General features: G+C 33.4%; 1 protein-coding gene across 34 annotated transcripts in view; it reads left to right on the forward strand.

Moving 5' to 3' along the window:
- Positions 1 to 22,749, forward strand: part of ADGRL2 (adhesion G protein-coupled receptor L2) — a 205,810-nt gene that overhangs the window by 146,222 nt on the left and 36,839 nt on the right. For 17 of the 34 annotated variants that reach the window (XR_011258141.1, XR_011258140.1, XM_069595711.1 and 14 more), the window contains 7 exons: positions 2,100 to 2,209; positions 8,208 to 9,008; positions 15,341 to 15,634; positions 16,169 to 16,272; positions 17,104 to 17,289; positions 18,115 to 18,153; positions 21,008 to 21,191. Coding sequence is in view for 31 of the 34 variants with exons in the window: in XM_069595711.1 (XP_069451812.1) it covers positions 2,100 to 2,209; positions 8,208 to 9,008; positions 15,341 to 15,634; positions 16,169 to 16,272; positions 17,104 to 17,289; positions 18,115 to 18,153; positions 21,008 to 21,191 (1,718 nt within the window). In the remaining 3 variants the exon portion in view is untranslated. The remainder of the gene's footprint in view (positions 1 to 2,099; positions 2,210 to 8,207; positions 9,009 to 15,340; positions 15,635 to 16,168; positions 16,273 to 17,103; positions 17,290 to 18,114; positions 18,154 to 21,007; positions 21,192 to 22,749) is intronic. The other 17 variants (XR_011258142.1, XM_069595825.1, XM_069595816.1 and 14 more) reach the window with 1 other exon arrangement.

Genomic DNA, 22,749 nt, shown 5'->3' on the forward strand with positions numbered 1-22,749 from the left:
AAGGGGTATCTAACCCACAGGAGTTTAGATTTCTTTGTTTTTGAAAAGTTTGAGGGTGAGATAAAGGGAGAATCTTTGTTGGTATGAATAAGTACAAGCAAGGAAATTAAAGATTTTAGTTTTTGATGGGGACTAGGTTAGTGGTTGAGAATTCCTGAGATCAAGAAACTTTAAAAGAAGTGATGAACACTTATGAAATTAAGAAGAAAATGAACCAGTTGAGATAATAGACATTGATCTATTGAGAAATCTTAAATCCATTTGTGATTTAAAATTTTAGGATATCAAAATTTTCCATGCGTCACGTTAAAATAATTCATTTACACTAAATGGAGAAGCACTGGCAAATTTCTTTAAATGACTGAGCCATTTAAGAGAAGTACTGAATAAAGGGATTTGTGCATTAGTTTAATATTTGTATAAGCGATTTTAGTTATAATTTACTTAATAGTTAAAGCATCCACTTGAAGTTCATTTTATTATACCTTGACCTATAAAATTTGCGTAATTGATCCTATAGAAGTTTTCAGGTCTTGCTGCTCTGCAGGGAAAATCAACCTGGCTTGAGCTGAAGTGGCTCTAAGGTTCATGACTTAGCTACCTACTCCTCTCTGACACAGTTCTCCTTCCCCTTACTTGAATTAGTTGTGCTTAAAACCAGGCTTTCATTCTTCATTTGCCATTCTGTAGTCTGCTGCTGCTAAGTCACTTCAGTCGTGTCTGACTCTGTGTGACCCCATAGACGGCAGCCCACCAGGCTCCCCCGTCCCTGGGATTCTCCAGGCAAGAACACTGGAGTGGGTTGCCATTTCCTTCTCCAATGCATGAAAGTGAAAAGTCACAGTGAAGTTGCTCAGTCGTGTCTGACTCTTAGCGACCCCATGGACTGCAGCCCACCAGGCTCCTCCGTCCATGGGATTTTCCAGGCAAGAGGACTGGAGTGGGGTGCCATTGCCTTCTTCAATTCTATAGTCTAGTAATGCACTATGGAATGTCTCACACTCAACGTATTAAGTAAATTTTGTTAAAATGCTATTGTTCTGCTTGCTTTGTCTTCCTAATTTATATACTGACAGAAAATATGGTAAGAACCCTGCAAACATCCCATTGGGTTGTAATCAAGTCAAATTTAAAAGAAATTAAATTTAAAAGAAATAGTTCTTGCCTTTATATAGCTTATAACAAGATCATTGGGACAAATTCATAGAACTTAAATAAATAACCATCTTGCCTAGAATTCTAACTTAATTCTAATAGTCTCAATGACAATGAATCATTGACAACACAAAATAAGAAAATACTGCCAATAGGAATAAATAGGGCATTCCAGGCCTCATGTTAGTGACATTTTTTTTAATGTTGTATTTCAGTGAGTACTAATATAGAAAGAGTGACTGTATAGTCATATGTTGAAAATATAAGTATACTGATCTGTGAAAATAGTGAGTATAATGCAATGCTTAGACACTCAGTATGTACCAGGCACTATGCTAAATGCTTTCAATGCATTCTATCGTATAGGTAGGCCAAAAGCATGGAAGGTGTAATCTATTGGCTTGGTATCTGATATTCAAGAGTATATTAGTATCTGTAATAGAACACAACACAGAAACCTGATTTAGAGAATAAACTTAAAAACCTGGCTCTTCCTTTGTTTTAATATGTTTTCAAAATTTATTTCCACATTGTTCAATTTATGACTCCATGTTTTGTTCAGTTCCATTCTTCTAGTTCAATATCATTTTTAGTGCAATTTTAATTCTTAAATATAGTAGGAAACCAAGTAAGTTTTATTTTTAGTACATGTTGAACATGTCAAAAACTTCAATTAAAATGTATACTAAAATAACAGAAAACTATCAGTGATTTTCTTTTTATTTCTAGTTAAAATTTATTATGACTCATGATACAGAGGTATGACAGCATAAATAAAATAGGACTTTTTGTAACTCTTTACAGTAAGCTATTATCAGTTGAATTTTTAAAAGTTATGGTACTAGTTGCCTAAAGACAATATGGATCAGCTCTCTATTATATTTTTTATTAAGAGTAAAGAAATACATTATTGTTACACAAGTTTGATTTGTTTTGTTTTCCAGGTGCAACAATCGAACACAGTGTATAGTAGTTACTGGGTCAGATGTATTTCCTGATCCATGTCCCGGAACATACAAATATCTTGAGGTCCAATATGAATGTGTCCCTTACAGTAAGTATGAAGTTTGTATTTTTCACTTTCTACAGCATTTCTCATTGATGCTGAAAGAGGACCCATGTGAAAGAAGCATATGTTTATGGCCTACAAAACTATTATGCATGCAGAGCACTAACAGACTTGGGCCTCCAATTAGCTTCATGAAGTGTGGAAGGAAGCCATAGTGTGAAGCTGGCCAAGTGTCTGTCTGTGTTCTTAAGTGTTTGGCTTTTAAGGCTAGTGTTTTTCCAGAAAACAAACTTGAATTAGCTATTCAATAGGGCTGATAGAAATCTGTACTTTTGCCCAATACCAGTTGCTGACAAATTGGTTTGGCTCACAGTTTTCTAAAGAAGGAACTGACTTCAGTTTTAATAGTAAGCTACTTGAATGGCTATCTGCTGTTGTGGTAACTTTAATGCCTGGTAAAAGCTACCACTGCAGTTAACTGAAGCAAGTGCTTTCCTTTTTGTCCCTTGTTCTTAAGGGAGCAGTCCTTTACCAGATTCGGTGATAAAATCTTAACCAAGAAGGAAAAAAAAAATAGATGTAACAAGTATGTAACACATATTTTTAATTTCTCAACCTCCATTTTTAGTAATATCCTTTAGCAGGATATTTAAAATTTAATTGGAAACTTCATAAGTAGGCTTCAGCTAATAGTGTAATTTTGTGTAGTTTTCCTCCTAACCTCAGAATTCATACTTAGAAATTGTATTCTGTATTTTCAGTAGGAAAAAGCACTTTAGATGATTAATAAGATTACATATATTTTGTTTGGTATTGTTCTTATCACCTTTACTTTTTAAATTAAAAAATATATATATATGTGTCATGTCACCTTAATTCATAGGCATTTGAGTTAAGAATTCTTTAGCAGAAATTTGATTGATTTACTTTAGGAGGACTTCCCTTCTTAAAAAAACGATGGACTCTAATAGTTAAATTGCTTTTTCCAGAACCTGAAAAACTAGATTTCTATGCTTAAACTATCAATATTTCTGAAAACAAAGGGCCAATTTTAGATAACTATAGTATGTCCAATATGGTAGTGATACATTCTTACACATCCCGTGAAGGCACTGTCTCTCTTCTCTGCCCGAAGTTTTGATAAATTGCCTTTGTGTGGAGAATCAGTTAAAGGCCAGACACAGATTATCTTTTCTTTTCATTCCTGCTCTGTGTTCCTGTGTTACCGTGAAATGGATGCTTTTTATGTTTTCAGTATTTTCTATACCATTTGTAGGATTGGAAGCCTACTGAGTGCACTGATCTTTATATCATTTCTCTTGTGTGTAGTGTTGGTGGCTCACATAATCATTCTCCTGTGCCACTAGAGGAACATTGTATTCTTTGGAGCTAACCAAAATTTTGTTCCATAAAGTCACTTTCGTGTGAATTTAGCATGGTCTTTGTCCTCAAGTTAGAAAAGGAATACAGCATCCATTCCCACACAGTGGAATCAGTCAGAACTGCCAAGAATTGTCTCTCTGGAGCCAGTTCCTGTAACCTAGTCTATAGATCAAGAACAGTGTTAAGAAAATATTATTTTCAGACTTTTAAGTTATTTCCTGTGCTTTTTAAGAAAGGAAAGTGTGGATATCTTCTGGAACATCTAACTTTCAACATTTTACTTTTTCAGTTCTCCAGAAGTGTTGTACATTGTGCACCAAACTTGCAAATAGCTATTCTCAAGAGAAGTATTTGTTCTTTTTAGTGTTTGTCCTTAAAAAAAAAAAAAAGACAGTAATCAATTTGCTGTTACCTTTCTAGATATTTGCATGAAGCAGAAATAAGTCTATGGCTTTGTAGAAACTACTCCTTGCTAAAGAATTGAAGTAATTCTACTTCCTATATACCGTACAGTGGTGACACACTATAAATTCTAGGACTTTCACTGCCAATGATCTTTTTAGATAGTTTTGATCTTATTTTGGGTCTGTGTTATCTCCTCAATCTCTTTTCCCCATTTTCCTCTCCTTGTTTTCCTCATGCTTCTGTCTGTTATAATCATCTCTCATACTTGCTTTTATTTTAATCTCCTAGCTTTCACTTTTCCCTTGTTTTCATAGTGTTTTAGTATGTTGTAATGTTTGCATACTCCTTTTACCCTTTGCTTAGTTGATAAAACTGTCACCAACAAATAGCATTTATTATGTGTCTGTTATCATCTGGCTTTATGCCACTGTCTATCCTGAGCAAATGCCTCAGGAACATATCCATCCCAAACTATTTTCTCTTAGTTTAAAACAAAAATTCAGAAAATTTCCATGATCTCTGAAAATTTTATAATAAATTTATGCAACAGAGTCCATTATACATGCTGTAGTTTGTTTTACTTTGTATGTATATAGACAGACACATGCATTTTATTTGATTAGTAATTGAATGAATATGTGTTTAAAACAAGTCATAAGGATCCTATGGATACAGGAGAATAATCAAATCAGAATTTCCATGTCCCATAGGCATGATTTGGTTTTGATTTTTGAACCCTCTTATTTCAAATTATCATTGTTTTAAAAATTATACCATAAATTTAGCTATGTTTTATTTGATGAGTAAAAAACCTTTTACTATTGATGTATCATTATTAATGAATAAACATAAGATTATTCAGAATAAAATAGTGTGTCACTTCGGATACAGAGTATGTAGGTTTTGTTTGGGTCGACTTCTTGTCTTCAAAACTATGTCCTCCACTGATGTTAGTGAGTCATGTGTTTATGTTTGTTCTATAGCATAGTAAATGTATTGTTATGAATTAATTCCTACAGCCTCTTAAGACAAGTTACAGTATATATTTGTGATAAAAATACTAATTTCATTAATTTTATTGTATTTTTATGGATTGATGAAATTTTGACTAATTTGACAGAGCTATATATCCTTTAGGTTATAAAAATCATAATGTGAGGCCTTTTGTTTTAAATATCCATATTTTTTGCACTTTATCAATCATGAAAAGTTTTAACTTATTTTTACTTTTACATTTGGATGTTACTTCTCAGTTTTCATTAAAATTGTAGATTTTATATATAATATATATCCATTTTATTTTTTATATAAATGATACCAGTTAAATCATAAATGAAGTCTTACCTATTTAATATTTTGCATAGTAACTGCACTGTCAATTTAGTGTATCAAATAATAAAACTAACTCAGCCATTTTCAATTAATGGAAAACAAAATATACTTTCTACATCCTTCATTGAACTTGTTTTCATTTCTGTTTTAAATGCATAACATATTTTTAAATTTATTATTTCCATTCTTTGCATTTAATTGATTTATTTGAGTAAAATCATCCTTTCCTAAAAGGAAAGAATATAGCTGTATATAGAGTTAGTCTGAGCAGATTCACCACTAATGATTTCTTTTATCCTTATTTTCCCACCACGCCCCTTCCATTATTGATTCTAAGCAGGTATAATATTGCTCTTCACTGAGCAGTAATTTTAGGACTAGTGGTTAATAAAGAAAAGAATTGTTCCACGGCAGTAACACTGAATTTCATTTTTACTAGATGTAGTCAGATTTACTCATCAATAAAGCAAGTATGTTTCCTGAAAGTGGTTAAATAAGACCAAGTTGGATTGGGGCAAGGTCTCTTAATGTGGAAGGTTTTCTGTGACAAAACTCATTTTTCCCTAAGTATTTCAGGAGGTCAGTATTTAATCTTGATGAATTATTACAATTTAAGAAAAATTAATCAAGCTAAGGCATCTTAATGAAATGTGCAACTACAGTATCTTTGAGTACCCGTTTGGAGTTATAGTATTGGCACACCCTAATGCATTTTAATAAGGGAAGTGGGGAATCACATACATTAACCTGATCACTTTATGAAATTCAGGCAACATACTTCAAAGCCTACATACAATCTAAACTAATATTTTATAGTTCATAATTATTTCAATATTGTTTACCAGCAAGGATATTCTATTGCATACTTCCTAACTGCATAATCTATTTCTTTAAATATCTTGAAGGGAGGATTTTTTTTCTCCTGTAACTCTACTAATCAGGTTTGTTTTATGAAAGCATTTACCTTTCATAGGGTCTGTGGAAATCAAGGTATTTGCTTTGAATGCTCAGTATGATTGTTGCATGCTGGCTTGCTTTTGTGTAAATTGATGATGGTAGACAATGTCATAATAAGCTAACCATAATTCTTTCTTCCTTTTTCTCCTTGCCTACTGTGCTTGCTTTTTCCTTGTATGTATTTTGCTTACTTTTTTTAAAAATAGATTTTGTATTACAAATTTGGGAAATGTGATGTAGAGAATTTAATGAGAATTTTATAATATAAAGTAAATATATGTGTAAATAAGTAAAGTTACTAATTATAGTGGGGAGGAAAAGTATATTATCTTACCCCACCCTTCAGTATAACTATTGGGATAAAGGGGGAGGCTTATATATTCCTGAAAAGGAGGCTAATTTTTTATAGTTAAGATGGTTTTTTTCTAGAAGCAGAAAATTTAATAGAAAAAATTGAAACATACTGAGCTGCATAATTATATATTTTTTCTTACGTATGTAACTTTGAAAAATGTAAAAATATCAGTATTCATTACATTTGACCTGAGCTTCAGAATTGAATTGCCATTTTATAAACATATATCCTTGTTGTTATGTTTACCTAATTTTAGTCAGCTTAATAATGAGTTCACGTGATAAGATAAATGGAAATAACACATCTATGCATGCAGTTGTGTCTGTAGCATACCTATTTAAAATAAAACTTAGTAAGAATGCTGAGTGACTTTGGAAAGGCAAGAGTCTGTATACCACACATTAGTGAAGAGTTTCATTATTTATTCAGGTACACTAAGTGAAACAACATGCCAACATATTTGTATTGCCTCCTTAATCTACTAAAATGATTGATCCATGTTCTTTTATGTAACTTTAGTATCTTTCTCCTGCTAGGTTTTCCTGTTGTGTGTTTCTCTTTATCCAAAGTAGTGCAGCTCTTATTCTTCCTATATTTAGCATCTATTACAAATTCAGTCTTAGACTAATAGTCAATTTATTTTAATCTTTTTTCTTTTTTCCTTGCACTTTTTTTTTCTTCCGATGCTTAAAATAGAAGTGGAGCAAAAAGGTAAATAACGTATACAGTTTGAACCCCAGCTCCTTGTTATGTGCCTTATGGATGTTACCTCCTCCCTTCCCTTCCCTTCCCCCACAACATTCCTGACATTAAAATACAATCAGCAGGATCTCATAAATGCACCTCATAAAGAAGTCGACTGTTTACATTGAAATTATATGACTACTAAATCTGGTGATGGGGTAAAATTTCTGAAGTCGGCGATGGGGAGCTGTCCTTTCTCTGTTTCTTTTTACCCTTTACCTCTTTTTCTGACCCCCTTGGATATTTTATTATTAAAGTGTCATCTTGCCTGGCTTCCAGAACCCTCTCCATAGCATGCCATGGTTACAGGGTCTCCTGGTCGTTTCATCACTGCTTTCCTTGTATTTACTTTTCTCTGCTTCTAATTGCATTTTCTGAATATTTATGTCCCTTCAACTGAAGTACTTTTGTTTTCAGTCTAACTTCCGTAGAAGTTCTAAATAAGCCTTCACACTGGAGTTTTTGTTTTATTTGCTTTATTTTGGTGTTTTGCTTTTGGGGGTTATAAGTGGGCTAAGGGAGGGAGGGTACAAAGTTTGGTCTAAAAGTACTTTGTTCACTTTTATGCACAAAGCACAAAGTTTTAAAGCATAAAAGAACTGTAAGATAAAACACATAGCAAAAGCATAAATTGTTAGCTCGATTATGAATGATCTTAAACTTTGGTTTGTATTTGTGAAAATAAACTTGTGCATTGATTATGGCAACTTGAAAGAAAGGTAGTATTTGTCTTAAGTATACATTTTGGTAAAATTAAATGTTAATAAGGCGAATTTTTCTTTTTTGATCTATAATCATTGAAAGTTATGCTTGCTTGTATAATCTTTTAACTTTGCTTAATTCTTGTTTTTTCTCTGTGAATGTTAGTTTTTGTGTGCCCTGGGACCTTGAAAGCAATTGTGGACTCACCATGTATATATGAAGCTGAACAAAAGGCAGGTGCTTGGTGCAAGGACCCTCTTCAGGCTGCAGATAAAATTTATTTCATGCCCTGGACTCCCTATCGTACTGATACTTTAATAGAATATGCATCTTTAGAAGACTTCCAAAACAGTCGCCAAACAACAACCTATAAACTTCCAAATCGAGTAGATGGTACTGGATTTGTGGTATATGATGGTGCTGTCTTCTTTAACAAAGAAAGAACAAGGAATATTGTGAAATTTGACTTGAGGACTAGAATTAAGAGTGGAGAGGCCATAATTAACTATGCTAACTATCATGATACTTCACCATATAGATGGGGAGGAAAAACTGATATTGACCTAGCAGTTGATGAAAATGGCTTATGGGTCATTTATGCCACTGAGCAGAACAATGGAATGATAGTTATTAGCCAACTGAATCCATACACTCTTCGATTTGAAGCAACGTGGGAGACTGTGTATGACAAACGAGCTGCCTCAAATGCTTTTATGATCTGTGGAGTCCTTTATGTGGTCAGGTCAGTTTATCAAGACAATGAGAGTGAAACAGGCAAGAATGCAATTGATTATATTTACAATACCCGATTAAACCGAGGAGAATATGTAGATGTTCCCTTCCCCAACCAGTACCAGTATATTGCTGCAGTGGATTACAATCCAAGAGATAACCAACTCTATGTGTGGAACAATAACTTCATTTTACGATATTCTCTGGAGTTTGGTCCACCTGATCCTGCCCAAGGTAAGAATTTTACTTCCTAATGCTTATATCTTTTTTAAGCAGTTTATTTTTTACTTAATTTACCCCTCTTTATTTTCTTCCCCTTTTCATAAAGGGCAAGTGATAATATTGTGGCATTTCAAATTGTCATATAGTGTGTACATTTTAGCCTTATTTTGGTCCATTTTCTTTTTCTGAATTTCATTTAAATGTTGGTTTCAAAAAATTGTCGCATCCTTTGTTAGTTTAGATTTCCATTGCTAAAAAGGTATTGCCAACTACAAACCTGTTAGCTTTGTGTGTTTTTTCCTACCTGACTTCTGAATTGATTATAATCTGTGTGCAGACCTCTTAACTTCTTGGCGCCAGTGGTTAAAGGAAATGTATGTTAGAAAGTCCCCAGGAGAATTGCTAGGTTTGATGTACAGTGCCAGGCATAAGCGTTCTAAAGTTTTGGTGTCTGCTGTCTCTAGATCATCATGTAAAATTACACGTTTTTATTTCCCAATAAATTTGTGATGGTATTAGGTCAGCATTTCTGGACTTTAACTGTTACACATGGACGAAGCACTAGATGATCCCAAGTATTGCTTTATGAAGACAGTTCTGCTAGCATTTTTAAAATTTGTGTTCTCTTTAAGTATCTTTACAAAGGATCATTACTTTATAAATCTTTGGAAATATATTTGTCAAGTTACTTCAGTTCTGTGGTAAACAAGTTTTGAGGGTAAATTAAGTTTTGAATTTTCATTAAAATAAGATTACCTCATACTCATGATAAAAGAATGATCTCTTAATATATTATTATGGAGTTTGCCTAATTATAAGTCTTTTCTAGTAGAAAAATAATATTTGTGTTTAAAAGACCTGAATTATTTTTTCAATTTTCTGAGTTAATTGAAATTTTCACATTATTGAGTTACTTCAGAATTGTAGGAGCCAGAATGTTCTTTGGATAACTAAATCAATCCCTTCAACAAGGTGGAACAGGAATTAATATCTTTTTCCTCTGTTAAAGCAGTATACAACCACATGCTTAAACACAGCTACATATACATATTTTAAGGAATAATGTAACTTATTAAGTCAGTTAATAAGTAAGTGACTTAGTAAGTCACTAAGTCCAAAATATTGTCATGGGTTAGGACCGCAAAAGCATGAACCTTAGTAGCTGAATTCTAATTTGAGGTATAGAATATGAAATGTGTGATTTTTCTTCATACCACAAGGGCAATAATGACATGCCTTAGTGCTATGCTATGCTGTGCTTAGTCACTCACTCATGTTCGACTCTTTGTGACCCCATAGACTGTATAGCCCACCAGGCTCCTCTGTCTATGGCGACTCTCCAGGCAAGAATACTGGAGTGGGTTGACATGCCCTCTTCCAAGGAATCTTCTCAACCCAGGGATCACACCCAGGTCTCCCGCACGGCAAGCAGATTCTTTATCATCTGAGCCATCGGTGCAAGCCCTCTTTTTCTTTAATTCATATATATCTAGAATTTGTTGGCTTAAAATTGTAGTAGTGTACCATTGATAAACTTTCAACAATGAAATCTTCCATTAGGTCATGAAAATCTTTATTGATATTATCTTAGTATTCTTTATTTTTAAATTCAGACATATCTTTTTCTCTTGAGGCCAGCAATTTGGGATAGTTCTTATATCTCAGTTGTTTTCCTAAAAGTTAGTACCATGGTTCTCTCTTATCCTATAGTTTTGTAAAAGGCAAAGTTCAGTAATTGACCGGACTTGACATTATAAAAGGGTCTTCCCTGGTGGCCAAGTTGGTAAAGAGTTTCCCGGCAATGTAGGAGTCCTGGATTCAGTCCCTGGGTCTGGAAGATCCCCTGGAGAAGGAAATGACAACCCACTCCAAGATCCTTGCCTGGAGAATATGAATTAATCTTTTTTTGTGACCTGTATTGCTCTCACAGTTATTAAATGTTTCTTGGGTAGCAGTACATCTCTTCCCCTCCATTAGGAAAAAAAAGTAAAAATAAAATTTTTTTAATGCTGATTATAATTAAATAACTCCTAAAGTTGAGTGCAGGTTGATTGAGCTCAACAAGGAATCATTGCCCACCTCCTTGTCACAGAGCAATTCTTGGAATACAAGATGAGTAATAATGTCACTTTCTACATGTGGCATATGTTCTAGTAAATAATTTGACCCATTTCAGATGAAAGAATCTTTGATAATTTGGGTGCTTTTTGGAAAAAGCAGTTACTAGCTTTGAAAATGAGAAACTTTGCCATATGTGGTAGCTTTATTCCTACAGCAGTGATGTGTTATCCAAAATAGCCATTCCCATGTATTCTCAGAAGGTGAAAGTCTGGACTGACTTCTTATTAAACCCTTAGTGGTAAAAAGCTTTATCTGACCTAAATTTTTCTTGCTGTTGTTTAAAGCATATTCTCTTATTTGCTTGCTCTTTATAACTCATCTTCAAATGCTTTGAGAGAGACTCCTGCCTCACTCGTCCAAGGTGTGTGCTGATATCTAACTGCATGTAACTGGGGCCTTGCAGAACCATTCTGGCCGATACATTTAGGTCAAACCAATAAGCACTGCTAGCAAGTCTATGTACTGGCTTTGCTATCGTGTATGTAGCCAAGATATATATTGTGTTGTAAAACGGATAATTTTAATTATGGACTGTTTCACCTGTACTAGCTGCAGTATTTTTCCCTATATAAATTCATGCCTTGCATTCCTAACAGCACAAGTATGTTATTACTTTGCCTTCATAATGCTTTCAAATACGTCTTCCTATTTTCTTTAAATTTTTAGCTTTCTGTGTTCTCTGCTTAGTTAATTTGCTCCATTATCCTAAACTAGATCTGTTTTTCCTCTTTTGCTTTCTTCCTCTATAATGTTGGCTTAGGGAAAAAATAGCCATTTCGGTCATATATTAACTCTTTTCTATGTCTTAATCTGAATTGATTTATACTTAATCTGTCTGCAGATTTGATATCCCAAACATTATTGAAAAATATTATCTTGAGTTCTGATGGTTTCTAAATATCTGACTTAGAGTAATAATGAAGCATGGCAAACAACATGAGGGACATTTTTTTAAGAGAGCCAGTTAGATTTATTATTTAAGAAGTGTTTAATATAGAATATTTCTTAAAACATCTTCCCGCTGATAATGAATGGTAATTAAAAGATGATTGGTGTTTTTAGATATTGAATAAGGGTAAATTTAATAAATCTGCTGCAGTTTTTGCCTTACTAGACTATATTCTCACTCTAGCTTGTGTTCATTCAGTGAATAATGGATGAATTTGGGGACTTGGAAGAGGGAAATAACTACCCTCTCATTTATCATAAATACATATTATCCTTAAAATGTTTTCACATAGGAAAAAGCTGATAATAATTAGCAAGTTTGTAATAAATACTGGCATGGTAAATTGAACCAGTTTGACTGTGTTTGTTGAGGTTTTCATGGGTACTTATTAATATATATGTTTATTAGCATTAATGTCAGTGTTTCTAGGTCTCTGTACCTAAATTATATATGATAGGTAGAATGCTAAGTCATTTAATCTGTGTGTTGATATGGCATCTGATAACCGGGAAGGCTGTGAACAGTAGGGTTTAGATTTACAATATAATTCTATTGTGACTTGTCATGTTTCCTATTACCATTTATAGGAAGTTCTTGAGTTTTGAGCCTTTTGCCACAAACATTTCATTGTGAAACTTTTTATTATTACTGTTTTAGTACCTTATATTCCCACATTTTTTCTTCTTTTAGAGATTTACACAGAGCACAGTGTCAGTTAAATGCTCCAAAATAAGGACATATTGCTTGTGGGGTGTCGTACTTTCTCAGAGTCTATGAAAATCTTTTGTCTAGAAAAGTAAGATCATAACATTTAAGAGCATTATGGACAAGTGACCTTGAACAAACTGCTTAACCTCCTCCAATGCTTAGTTTTCTGTTCTGTAAAAGAAAGATAATCATAGTGCCTACTTCATGGGGTTGTGGTAAGGATTAAATAAGATCATCTGATGATCCATAAGTGATGATTAGCACAGCATCTGGTACATAAATGCTGAGTAAATGTAAGCTTTTATCATCATGGGGTGCCCTGTTGTGACCTGTCTTCATCTAAGGAAAGAAACATTAATTTTTATAAATATATCCTCATCTCTAGCTTCAGTATTAGAAAATTGCTTTTTCTTGAAGTTCCTAAATCTTGTCCTTGCACAATTTTGTAGTTATCCTCCTAAAGGGTTAAATTTTGCCACTTAATGTTGATGTTCATGTTTATTTTCATGATACCCCGATATTTCATTGATTCACAAGTGAACAGTGTGTTGCTTAAAGAAGTTTAACTTCTTTTAATGAACAAAAGATAAAATATATGAAAATGTATCATCAGTGACACATGGAAATGGGCTACAGAATATTTCAGGAAGTTTTGTGCATTTAATAGAGGTCATTTTATTGCCTACCTTCACTCATTTATTTGAATCTTTACTGACGCTTAGCTAACAGATCACTAATTGTGTATTGTTAATACATATTTCAGTCATTAAATATGTACTAATTAGTACAGTGTCAAGGGATACATCAGATGGGGTAGCGTTAAACCATTCTGCTCTGCCCTTTTCTCTTTGCTCTGATTTCCCACCCCCTTTACGATTTGATTCAACAACATTCATTTAACACTTCTTCAAAAGATTGTGATGCTTTTGACAAATGTTAATTGAGAAGCACTGAGAGCTTGGCTGCATTGTAATCAAGAGAAAATTATGAGGTTTAACAAGATGTCAGGCAAGTGCTTTACCAAAAAAAAAGATAAACAGGTTTGAATAGGTTTCTACAACAGCTGGCTAGGCATGATGCTTGACTAATGTACACAGGATTCTCTCATATGATTAGTAACCAGTGCCCTGGAAATAAACCAGTTGGTTAAGAAGTTTCTCTAGTGATAGGATGAAAACAGACTGTCAAAAGTGTATCTTGCAGTTACTGGTAACAAGAAGTTTGTCACTACTAAAGAACTAGAAATAGGTGTACACTGCTTTTTCTGATAAACTTAGCATACTCTGTCATAGAGTCAGAATTATGCAAACCATCTAGGGACCAGAGCTTAAAATACTAATTATGTCAGTGATAATATGAACTTGTTTTCCAAGAAGTTTTAATGTTCTATTCTGGTTCTTTTGTGTAGCAAAACCATAAAATAACTTAATGTTTTATAAGATTATCATTAAAAATAGTTATTTTTAATTCTGCTTTATTTAAATTTAAAGCCTCAAAATTATAAAGTCTTAAGATTCAGTAATCTAAATGTTGATAAAACTTTATAGTGTGATCACCTAATAGATTTTAAATGATGCCATTAAAGTTTTACTGACAGAATTTTTTTGTTTTTTAAACTAAGTGGTCATTAATGAATGAAAACATTAAACTCCATTATTATTTTAACCTAATGGATTAACAGTTGTAAAATAATGTTGGAAGTCCAGAATAACCCTAAATTTTTTTTCTTTTTAAATTTCTGTTTTTAAGTGAGTTAACTGTAGGTCCTTTTAAAATTTCTATTAATATGTAGAGTTGGTTTTGAATTAGGCATAATTTGGTCCAGCTTGTTATCTTGATGAGATTATATATAACCTCTGATCAGAACTAGTTTCTTTTCATACCTATCTTTTCAAAAAGAAAGATGTCAAAGCCTCAGATGTTTCCTTACTAAAACAGAACAAACATGCCAAGCTTATCTTCTGTTTGGATCTAATCAGCCATGCTCAAAAATCTTTCAAGCAAGAATGGCTGCTGGGTGGAAAGATGTCACAGTATTTGTTTCCCTGTAAGATGTAGAGTGGGTGACTTGAAATTTTATATTGTCCTAATTATTATGTAATAGTCAGACTTTTGCTGATACTTTGAGTTTTATTGTTTCAGAGTATGAACTTATATAAGAAATGGCTTTTTCTAAATTATCTGATATGACACCATACTTGATATGTACATTGAAACTTTATATTAAACTATCCTTCATTTCCTGTTGGATAATATATATTGAAATTGTACATAAACTGTATTATCAAATATTTCATTGAAAAGTAAGCCTAAAACACAGTCAGCAAAATCTAGGATAAAACACAAACTGCCAGTCACTTAGCCAACAATATGAATAATTTGGAATAAATGAAGAGATTCATTCTTCCTAACCTGTGGATATTCTCAGTGATCTCCATTTTGTTGGTTTGGGATGATTGTGTTTTGTGTGTGTGTGTGTGTGTGTGTGTGTGTGTGCGCCTGTGCAGACATTCACATATGAATGTGATGTGTGTTTGAGATTAACATACTCATCTCTTTTCCATAGTGCCTACCACAGCTGTGACAATAACTTCTTCAGCTGAGATGTTCAAAACCACAGTATCAACCACAAGCACTACTTCACAGAAAGGCCCCATGAGCACAACTGTAGCTGGATCGCAGGAAGGAAGCAAAGGGACAAAAGCACCTCCAGCAGTTTCTACAACCAAAATTCCTCCTGTAACAAATATTTTTCCCCTGCCAGAGAGATTCTGCGAAGCATTAGACGCGAGGGGGATAAGGTGGCCTCAGACACAAAGGGGAATGATGGTTGAACGACCGTGTCCCAAGGGAACAAGAGGTATTTCCTGTCAAATATTGATACTGCATATACTATTGACACTTTAAGTAGGTTCTGAATTACACTGAAGTGATTTTATTTGAGGAAAGAGATATTTACAATAGCTAACTTAACTGTTATTTTGTTACTTTGGTAATATAGCACCTGTAGACAAAGGTTTTGAAACTATAAAAGTCTTTTAAGATCAGGCTTTGAATTCCCACTCCTTCTTCCAAGTCCTAGGTCAAGCCTGAGATTTAGGCCCATGGATTCTGTAGTGAGACTGCCTAACAGCTGTGTTTCTCATTACAAAGTATCATTTTGGATGAGTCCCAAGAAAAAGGGCTTTTTGTTTGTTTGCTGTAAATGTCTGATATTTCTGTGCCGACTTTATATTTACTGTTTATATTCTGCTTTTTGTCAGTTATTGTCAACTACTTCCATTAGCGTTTATTCAAAATTTAACACACGGAGTGGGATCATCATAGTAGATTTCCCGAATGCATGCAGGAAAAATGGTTTCAATTTCACTGTTGTTTTCTGCATCTGTTGTAGGAACTGCCTCGTATCTCTGCGTGCTTTCCACTGGAACATGGAACCCTAAGGGCCCTGATCTTAGCAACTGTACCTCACACTGGGTAAATCAGCTGGCTCAGAAGGTTGGTTGGAACCTTTTAATATGATACACATTGGTGATTAAGGGCTTTAACTTCTAACATAAATAATTTAGCTTTGTATGTTAAGACCAGCTTCGTTGTTCTTTGTTCAGTATGAAAGTAAAAAATTATGCATAGTTTTGTCTGTAAACTATTTATTCAAAGTTACATATGTTTCAGGGCATGCTGTTTTCTATGTGAAGCTTTTTAATGAATACATACTTGCTTAATTTCATTCATATTTAGTTTGTTCTGTTTCTTTTGATGTTCATAAGACAAATAGTGCACTGGCCTAATAAATCAAATGTCATTAAGTTTGCAACTGAATCCACAGAATGCAAGCAGATGTTCATATCACAGATGATTATGACAGAATAAGTAAAAATGACTTTAAAGGCATTAGTAACTTTAATGCAGTGTAAAGTAGTGACATTTTAGTTTTACCACCTTTCTGAAAGGCAGGCAATAAATAATAACCCTCAGTGTTATACTGATTACATTCTGACTTAAATTTCTGGATCATTGGAATAAATTAATAAGATTTCTAAGCAGCAGTTTAAAATGGTTGCAGTGAAATGAGAGAGTTGTCTCCAAAAATTTTTAAAGGACTTTTTTTCTCTTTTGTTTCCTTTAAATGCCTGCCTAAGAATTTCTTTTTGAGGATCTAAGAACCTTTAATCATCTGAAATAAAGAGAAAGTTATTGGTCTCAGTTAGTTGCAGATTTTGACATGTTTGTGTATATTTTTCTCACCACAACAAAGATCCCTGGGAAAAAAAAGAAGCCACAAACAACAAGAAATCTTTACTGAGATAATATAAACTCTCATTTCAGATTAGAAGCGGAGAAAATGCTGCTAGCCTTGCCAATGAACTGGCTAAACATACCAAAGGGCCAGTGTTTGCTGGTGATGTGAGTTCTTCAGTGAGATTGATGGAGCAGTTGGTGGACATTCTTGATGCACAGCTGCAGGAACTGAAACCTAGTGAAAAGGATTCAGCTGGACGGAGTTATAACAAGGTAGGGAGAAACTTTTTGTTATTTTCAGTTAGATGTTTTGTATGTCTGCTCTGGATTCTTCAGCAGTTGACTGCCTAACTTTTGGTCCCCATGACATACGAATAGAAACAAAACTTCTAATTTGGTTCATATCTCAAGAAATAATTGTAGTTGCGAAAGGAGCAACGTGCACTCCCCTCGTTGCTCCCCCCCCCAAGATGATGCTAATTACCTGAGGGAAAATTAGTCGGTGGTAAACTTCATCTACCTGGTTGTTGTCAGTACTCTCACTTTGGAAGGCATTATCTGCAATTGGAGAGATTGTGTTAAACAACTCATATACTAATACAGGCAACTCATGTGATTATAACAAAATTGTTACAGGACTGTTAGATACTAAAAAATTTGTTTTTAATATTAGGTTTGGGGAGAAGGACAAGTTTTTTTTGGTAGAAGTATAGTGTGTTAGTGCTACTAATTTTTCTCACCTTGACAAAAATTTGATAGTTATTTTAACCATACTATAAAGTGTTTATATGAAATTCATATGAATCTGAAATCTGTGGCTAAAATGACTTTATAGGTTTTTTCTTGCTTTTTATCACATATTTTGTCTCTAGTTTTATCAAGATACTTTGCATTATTATATTTAGCAAAATAAAGCTAAAAGCTGTGAATACACAATCTTGGCAGTCAGTATACACTCACAGAAGTCCAGAGGACTACAGTACATAATAATCACTGAGCTCAGGACCGCCAATTTAATTTTTGTAGGATTTCTTCTTCTTTCCCCATATGCAACAGATAAAAATCTAACCTCTGATTTTCTTTTCTTTTACTAAAAAGCTCCAAAAACGAGAGAAGACATGCAGGGCTTACCTTAAGGTATCTCTCCTGTGCTGTCACCCTGCTTTCTCCCTTCTTCAGCTTCCTGCTACGCTTTATCATCTTGCTGCATGAACCAATGTGTTTCAGTCTTTGATAATTATATAATGTGCCCCATATCAGCTGTACAAATGTTTCTTTTCCCAGGTATATTACTCTCAGAATAAGCAAATAGCTTATTTTTATATTTTTGGCTGTTTTTGCATTCATCCAAACATACAGGAATTTAAATGAAATATCCTCTGAATTGGAAAGTAATCATAAAGTCTTGTTATCCCCTGTTGTCATCTTTGTGGATTAAAAACAACTTCAGTAAAACAGCTATGATATATTCTTCGCAGTTTATCATATCAAAGACTGTATAGTCATAATGTATGTGCATGAAAAAGTCACTGCTTTCTTATCTCTGTGGTGTACTCTTAAATAAAATAGGCTTTGTTTTGAAAATTTTAGGTGTCGTTACTAGAATCAGGTTGATATTGGGAGGGGTTACTAGGAATGAAATATAAATAATGTGACTGTACTGTAGATATATAGGTTTTTGTGAAGGATAATAGGAACAGAAAGTCACTGTTTGCCTCAGAATCTTTTTCTACTGAAGCCAATTTTCCTCGCTGGTATACGCAAGTAAAATAGGAAATATGGTGAAACTAACCATAGAATTATGCCAAGCTAACTGTATGATAGATCAAAATAATAAGACTACATTACATTTTATTTTATTCTGTGAAGTTTAGAAGTTCATTTTGCTGGGTATGGTTACTTTCTAACTTTACTCATCTGGGGACCATATTCCTAGTCAATCAAACGTAGAAGTCATTTATATGCGTATGAAAACAAAACAAAAGAACTTTGTAAATTTTGTAAAACAGAGATTAGTCAGAAGGTATGACTTCACCAATTTTGGTTGGCAAGATCTGGAGAAATAATAGCATTTCACTAGCTAGTAATAGGACATTGTTGGATCTGAGAACTTTAAAAGAAAAAGCAGTGGGAAAGTCTTTTTTTAGGTATTAATATTTTGAAAGTCCCTTATTAGACTGTTTAATGGGGTCAAAGAATTACATGCTGAAATTTATAGAATGTGTCATACTGAAATTTTCAACTCACCTTTAAGGTATTAGTTAATGTGTGAAATGTAATAATTGGTATGTTGCCCAGGATGTATATCTCAGTGGGAGTAGTACAGCTTTTTTTCTTTGGCAGGGAGACTACTTCAGGAATATGATTAGTGTAATGATCGTTTTGATTCCACTAGAAAAATACAAATGATAATAAATAAGGAGCGATTCAAATTAATGAAAGCATGCCATCAGCGAGTTATGTGTATAGGTAGTAAATTTCAGCATGACCTTAATTTCTGACCAGTGTCATTTTCAGTATGTCTCAAATGAGCTGCTCTGTTCAGATAAGACTAAGAAAACACCTTAAATTACAAATTAGAAGCTGACTTACACTATGCAAATGAAACAAATACCTGCTTTGTGACAAAGGATTCATTTGTGGCTTATATTAGAGGCTCCAGTCTGTATTTCTTGGTAACTGTTGAATCTGGCCTCAGCAGACCACTTTCTGTTCCACTCCAGTTAATGGATGCAGCAATATCAATGTGCGCATTTTGACTATTGTATCTCCCAGTAGAGAGAAAAGCCTTTGCCTCCACTTGCAAGTATCTTCTACCTGCCAGGAAGGTCTTGGTGACTCACATGGCAGACAAAACAAGGATATTAAGATGGATTAAGCTAATTAATCTCACTCTGACAGTAGCCTCAAACAACTTTTCCATCAGCTCATTTCAATACAGTACCTCAAACAGGCCATTTTTGTTGTGTTTGTACAATGTGTGTTCTTTTTTCTCAATGATTGACAGTAGATCAGAGCAATTTATATTTGGGCTTAATGATGCACTGTGACTAGGTACATGGGAGAAAGAGGAAATAAACTTAGTGATTTCAGTTATTAAGCCATAGTCAGTGTACAACTACAGTAAGTATCAGTGCAAAAGCCAACTTTCAATTGCATAACTGACTGGGTTATATTTTTATTTTATATTGTTTTGCATGGTAATACACTAAACCTATATATATGAATATTTATAACATGTATATTTATAAGGACTTTATTTTGCCTTTCTGTTTTTATTAAATTATTAGTCAGGCTTTAAATATTTTGACTGTTTTCCTGATCCCCTTAAAATCAGATCATTGTTTACACATGATGGTATACTCTCTAGTATTTTTAGCTAGCCGGGGAATTGGAAGAGTGGAAATGTTCACAAATAATTTATAAACTGTGAAGTCATCTTGGTTTTTTTCCCAATGATAATAGTAGACAATGTTATAAGGCACAATTTTGGATACTATTTTAGTTCAGGTTCCCAAAACCAACATGATTTAATTTTTAAGCAAATATATTAAGCTACTCTAGAGATACCAATGTTTTCTATTTAGAACATTTAAGTCTTGAGATTGTATGGAGGAGTGACCATGCATTTATGTGTAATACCTCAGATTAAGAGCTGACACTGGTTTTCTTTTCAATGATGGAGATATGATTAGATAAACAGAAATGAGCTTTCTCTTTATACTTAGTCTTTATAATTAAATAGTAGTCTACTAATCTTCAGTTAGTTCTATTTTGAAAGGGTCAGACATCAAGTTGGCCAGATAATGTGTTGTCCAGGTATTCTTCCATAAGAGTAAATCGTCATATGTTTATCTTGATATAATAAAGTATGTGTAATATAATAAATTTAACAAGATAGATAAATATTACAATTTTAGTAGTCAGTGATTGAAAATCACCTTTGTACTAGAAGCAGTCAGTACTAATGATGGTCTTCTAATGGATGCAGGCAATTGTTGATACAGTGGACAATCTTCTGAGACCTGAAGCTTTGGAATCATGGAAGCACATGAATTCTTCTGAACAAGCACATACTGCAACGATGTTGCTGGATACATTGGAAGAAGGAGCGTTTGTCCTGGCTGACAATCTCGTAGAACCAACCAGGGTGTCAATGCCCACAGAAAATATTGGTGAGTGAATCTATTGTCAAGTTTAATTTTTATTTAGAAGATAGATGTTTAAGAGAATTATGATTCCATTGTGAATCCTTTGAGTTATTTCCAAGTGCTAAGCTTTTCTTTTGTCAAATTATGTTTGTCCCTTAATAAGAAATATAACTGATCACATTCATAAAATTAATGCAAAAGCCAAAATCTATGTCTTATGAAAGTTGGTTTGATGTACTTTTTCCCAACTGAAAAATCATTAAAGGAAAGAAGGGTTTAGAGTACTTAAATGCCAGAATATGGATTGCTTAAGTAGTGATAATGCTTGCTATGGAACTAGGGCAAATGCTTTTCCATATATATGATATGTTCCAAATGAATTTAAATTACTTTCTGGAATGTGTTCTCCCAGTCAAATATTTTAGGTGCACAGATATGTGAGCCAAATGTTGATATTAAACACAACTGCTTTCAGGTGAAAATGTGGTCAGTGATATACATCCCCCATACAGCAGAATACTCATGCTTTATAGATTGCAAAATAGCTGCAGATAGTTTTGGAGGATCATTTAGAATTTAAATGCTGGAAGTGAGAGGCAAGAATTCACTTTTGATGATATTTGAAAAAAGTACCATAAGTTTAGTGAAATTATACTAATGAATTAGTATAATTCTATACTGATTATACTATAATCTATAACGTATTTATACTAAATATATAAGGATTATACTATAATCAGTATAGAATTGACTTGTCAGTCAGTATAGGCTTGACTGATTTAGAACTGTTATTCAGTGGGGTTGGGCTCAGATGAAGTTTATAGTATCCTTTAGCAAAGGAAAGAAATTTCCAAAGCATAAATGTGGAAACAAAAGGGAACAAAGACTACTCTGTCATTGAAAGAATGTATCGGAGCAGCAGATATTGAATGAAGTTCTGCTGTCTAGGATGCCCTATCTTATTGCCTTATTGTGCTTACTGAAACGTGGGACTTTATATTTAAAAATGCAGAAAAGCAAATTGTATGGGAAAAATAGAGATAAATCTGATTATGATACCTGGATTTAGATACAAAATTTTAAGTAACTGAGTTTTTAGAAAGAGGGTATTATTAAAATGATATTTTTATTACTTTCTGAGGTTTGAAGTGATAAATAACTTCATTTTAGGTCAAAATAATATGGCTTGCTTTGGGAGAGCAGTCACAGGAAAGTGATAATCTACCATTGCTAGTAGAAATAGAAAATAAAGGTTCTCTTTTCTGTCTAGAGCTGTTATTTCTGAGTTTAATTTATTTAGTAGTCTAATGAATTTCCTAAGATACACATTAAACAATTCTTCCCAGATGTTTTCAGGGATGTGCCTGTAAGGTTAAAGGAGTGTAGACTTGATAATCTCAGAAGATAAATCATAAAAAGTATTTAAAGTGTTGTGTTGAGACCTCCATTTGTTTTTTAAATCTTTTGAAGAATATTTTAAAAGCAATGCCCCCCACTCAAAAAAAAAAAAAAAAAACCTAAAATTTACCACTTAAGCTCCTTCCAAGAGTGCAAGAAATTTTGATAGGCCAGGTTGACATTG

Source organism: Ovis canadensis, chromosome 1 (genome assembly GCF_042477335.2).
Source record: "Ovis canadensis isolate MfBH-ARS-UI-01 breed Bighorn chromosome 1, ARS-UI_OviCan_v2, whole genome shotgun sequence".
NCBI lineage: Eukaryota > Metazoa > Chordata > Mammalia > Artiodactyla > Bovidae > Ovis > Ovis canadensis.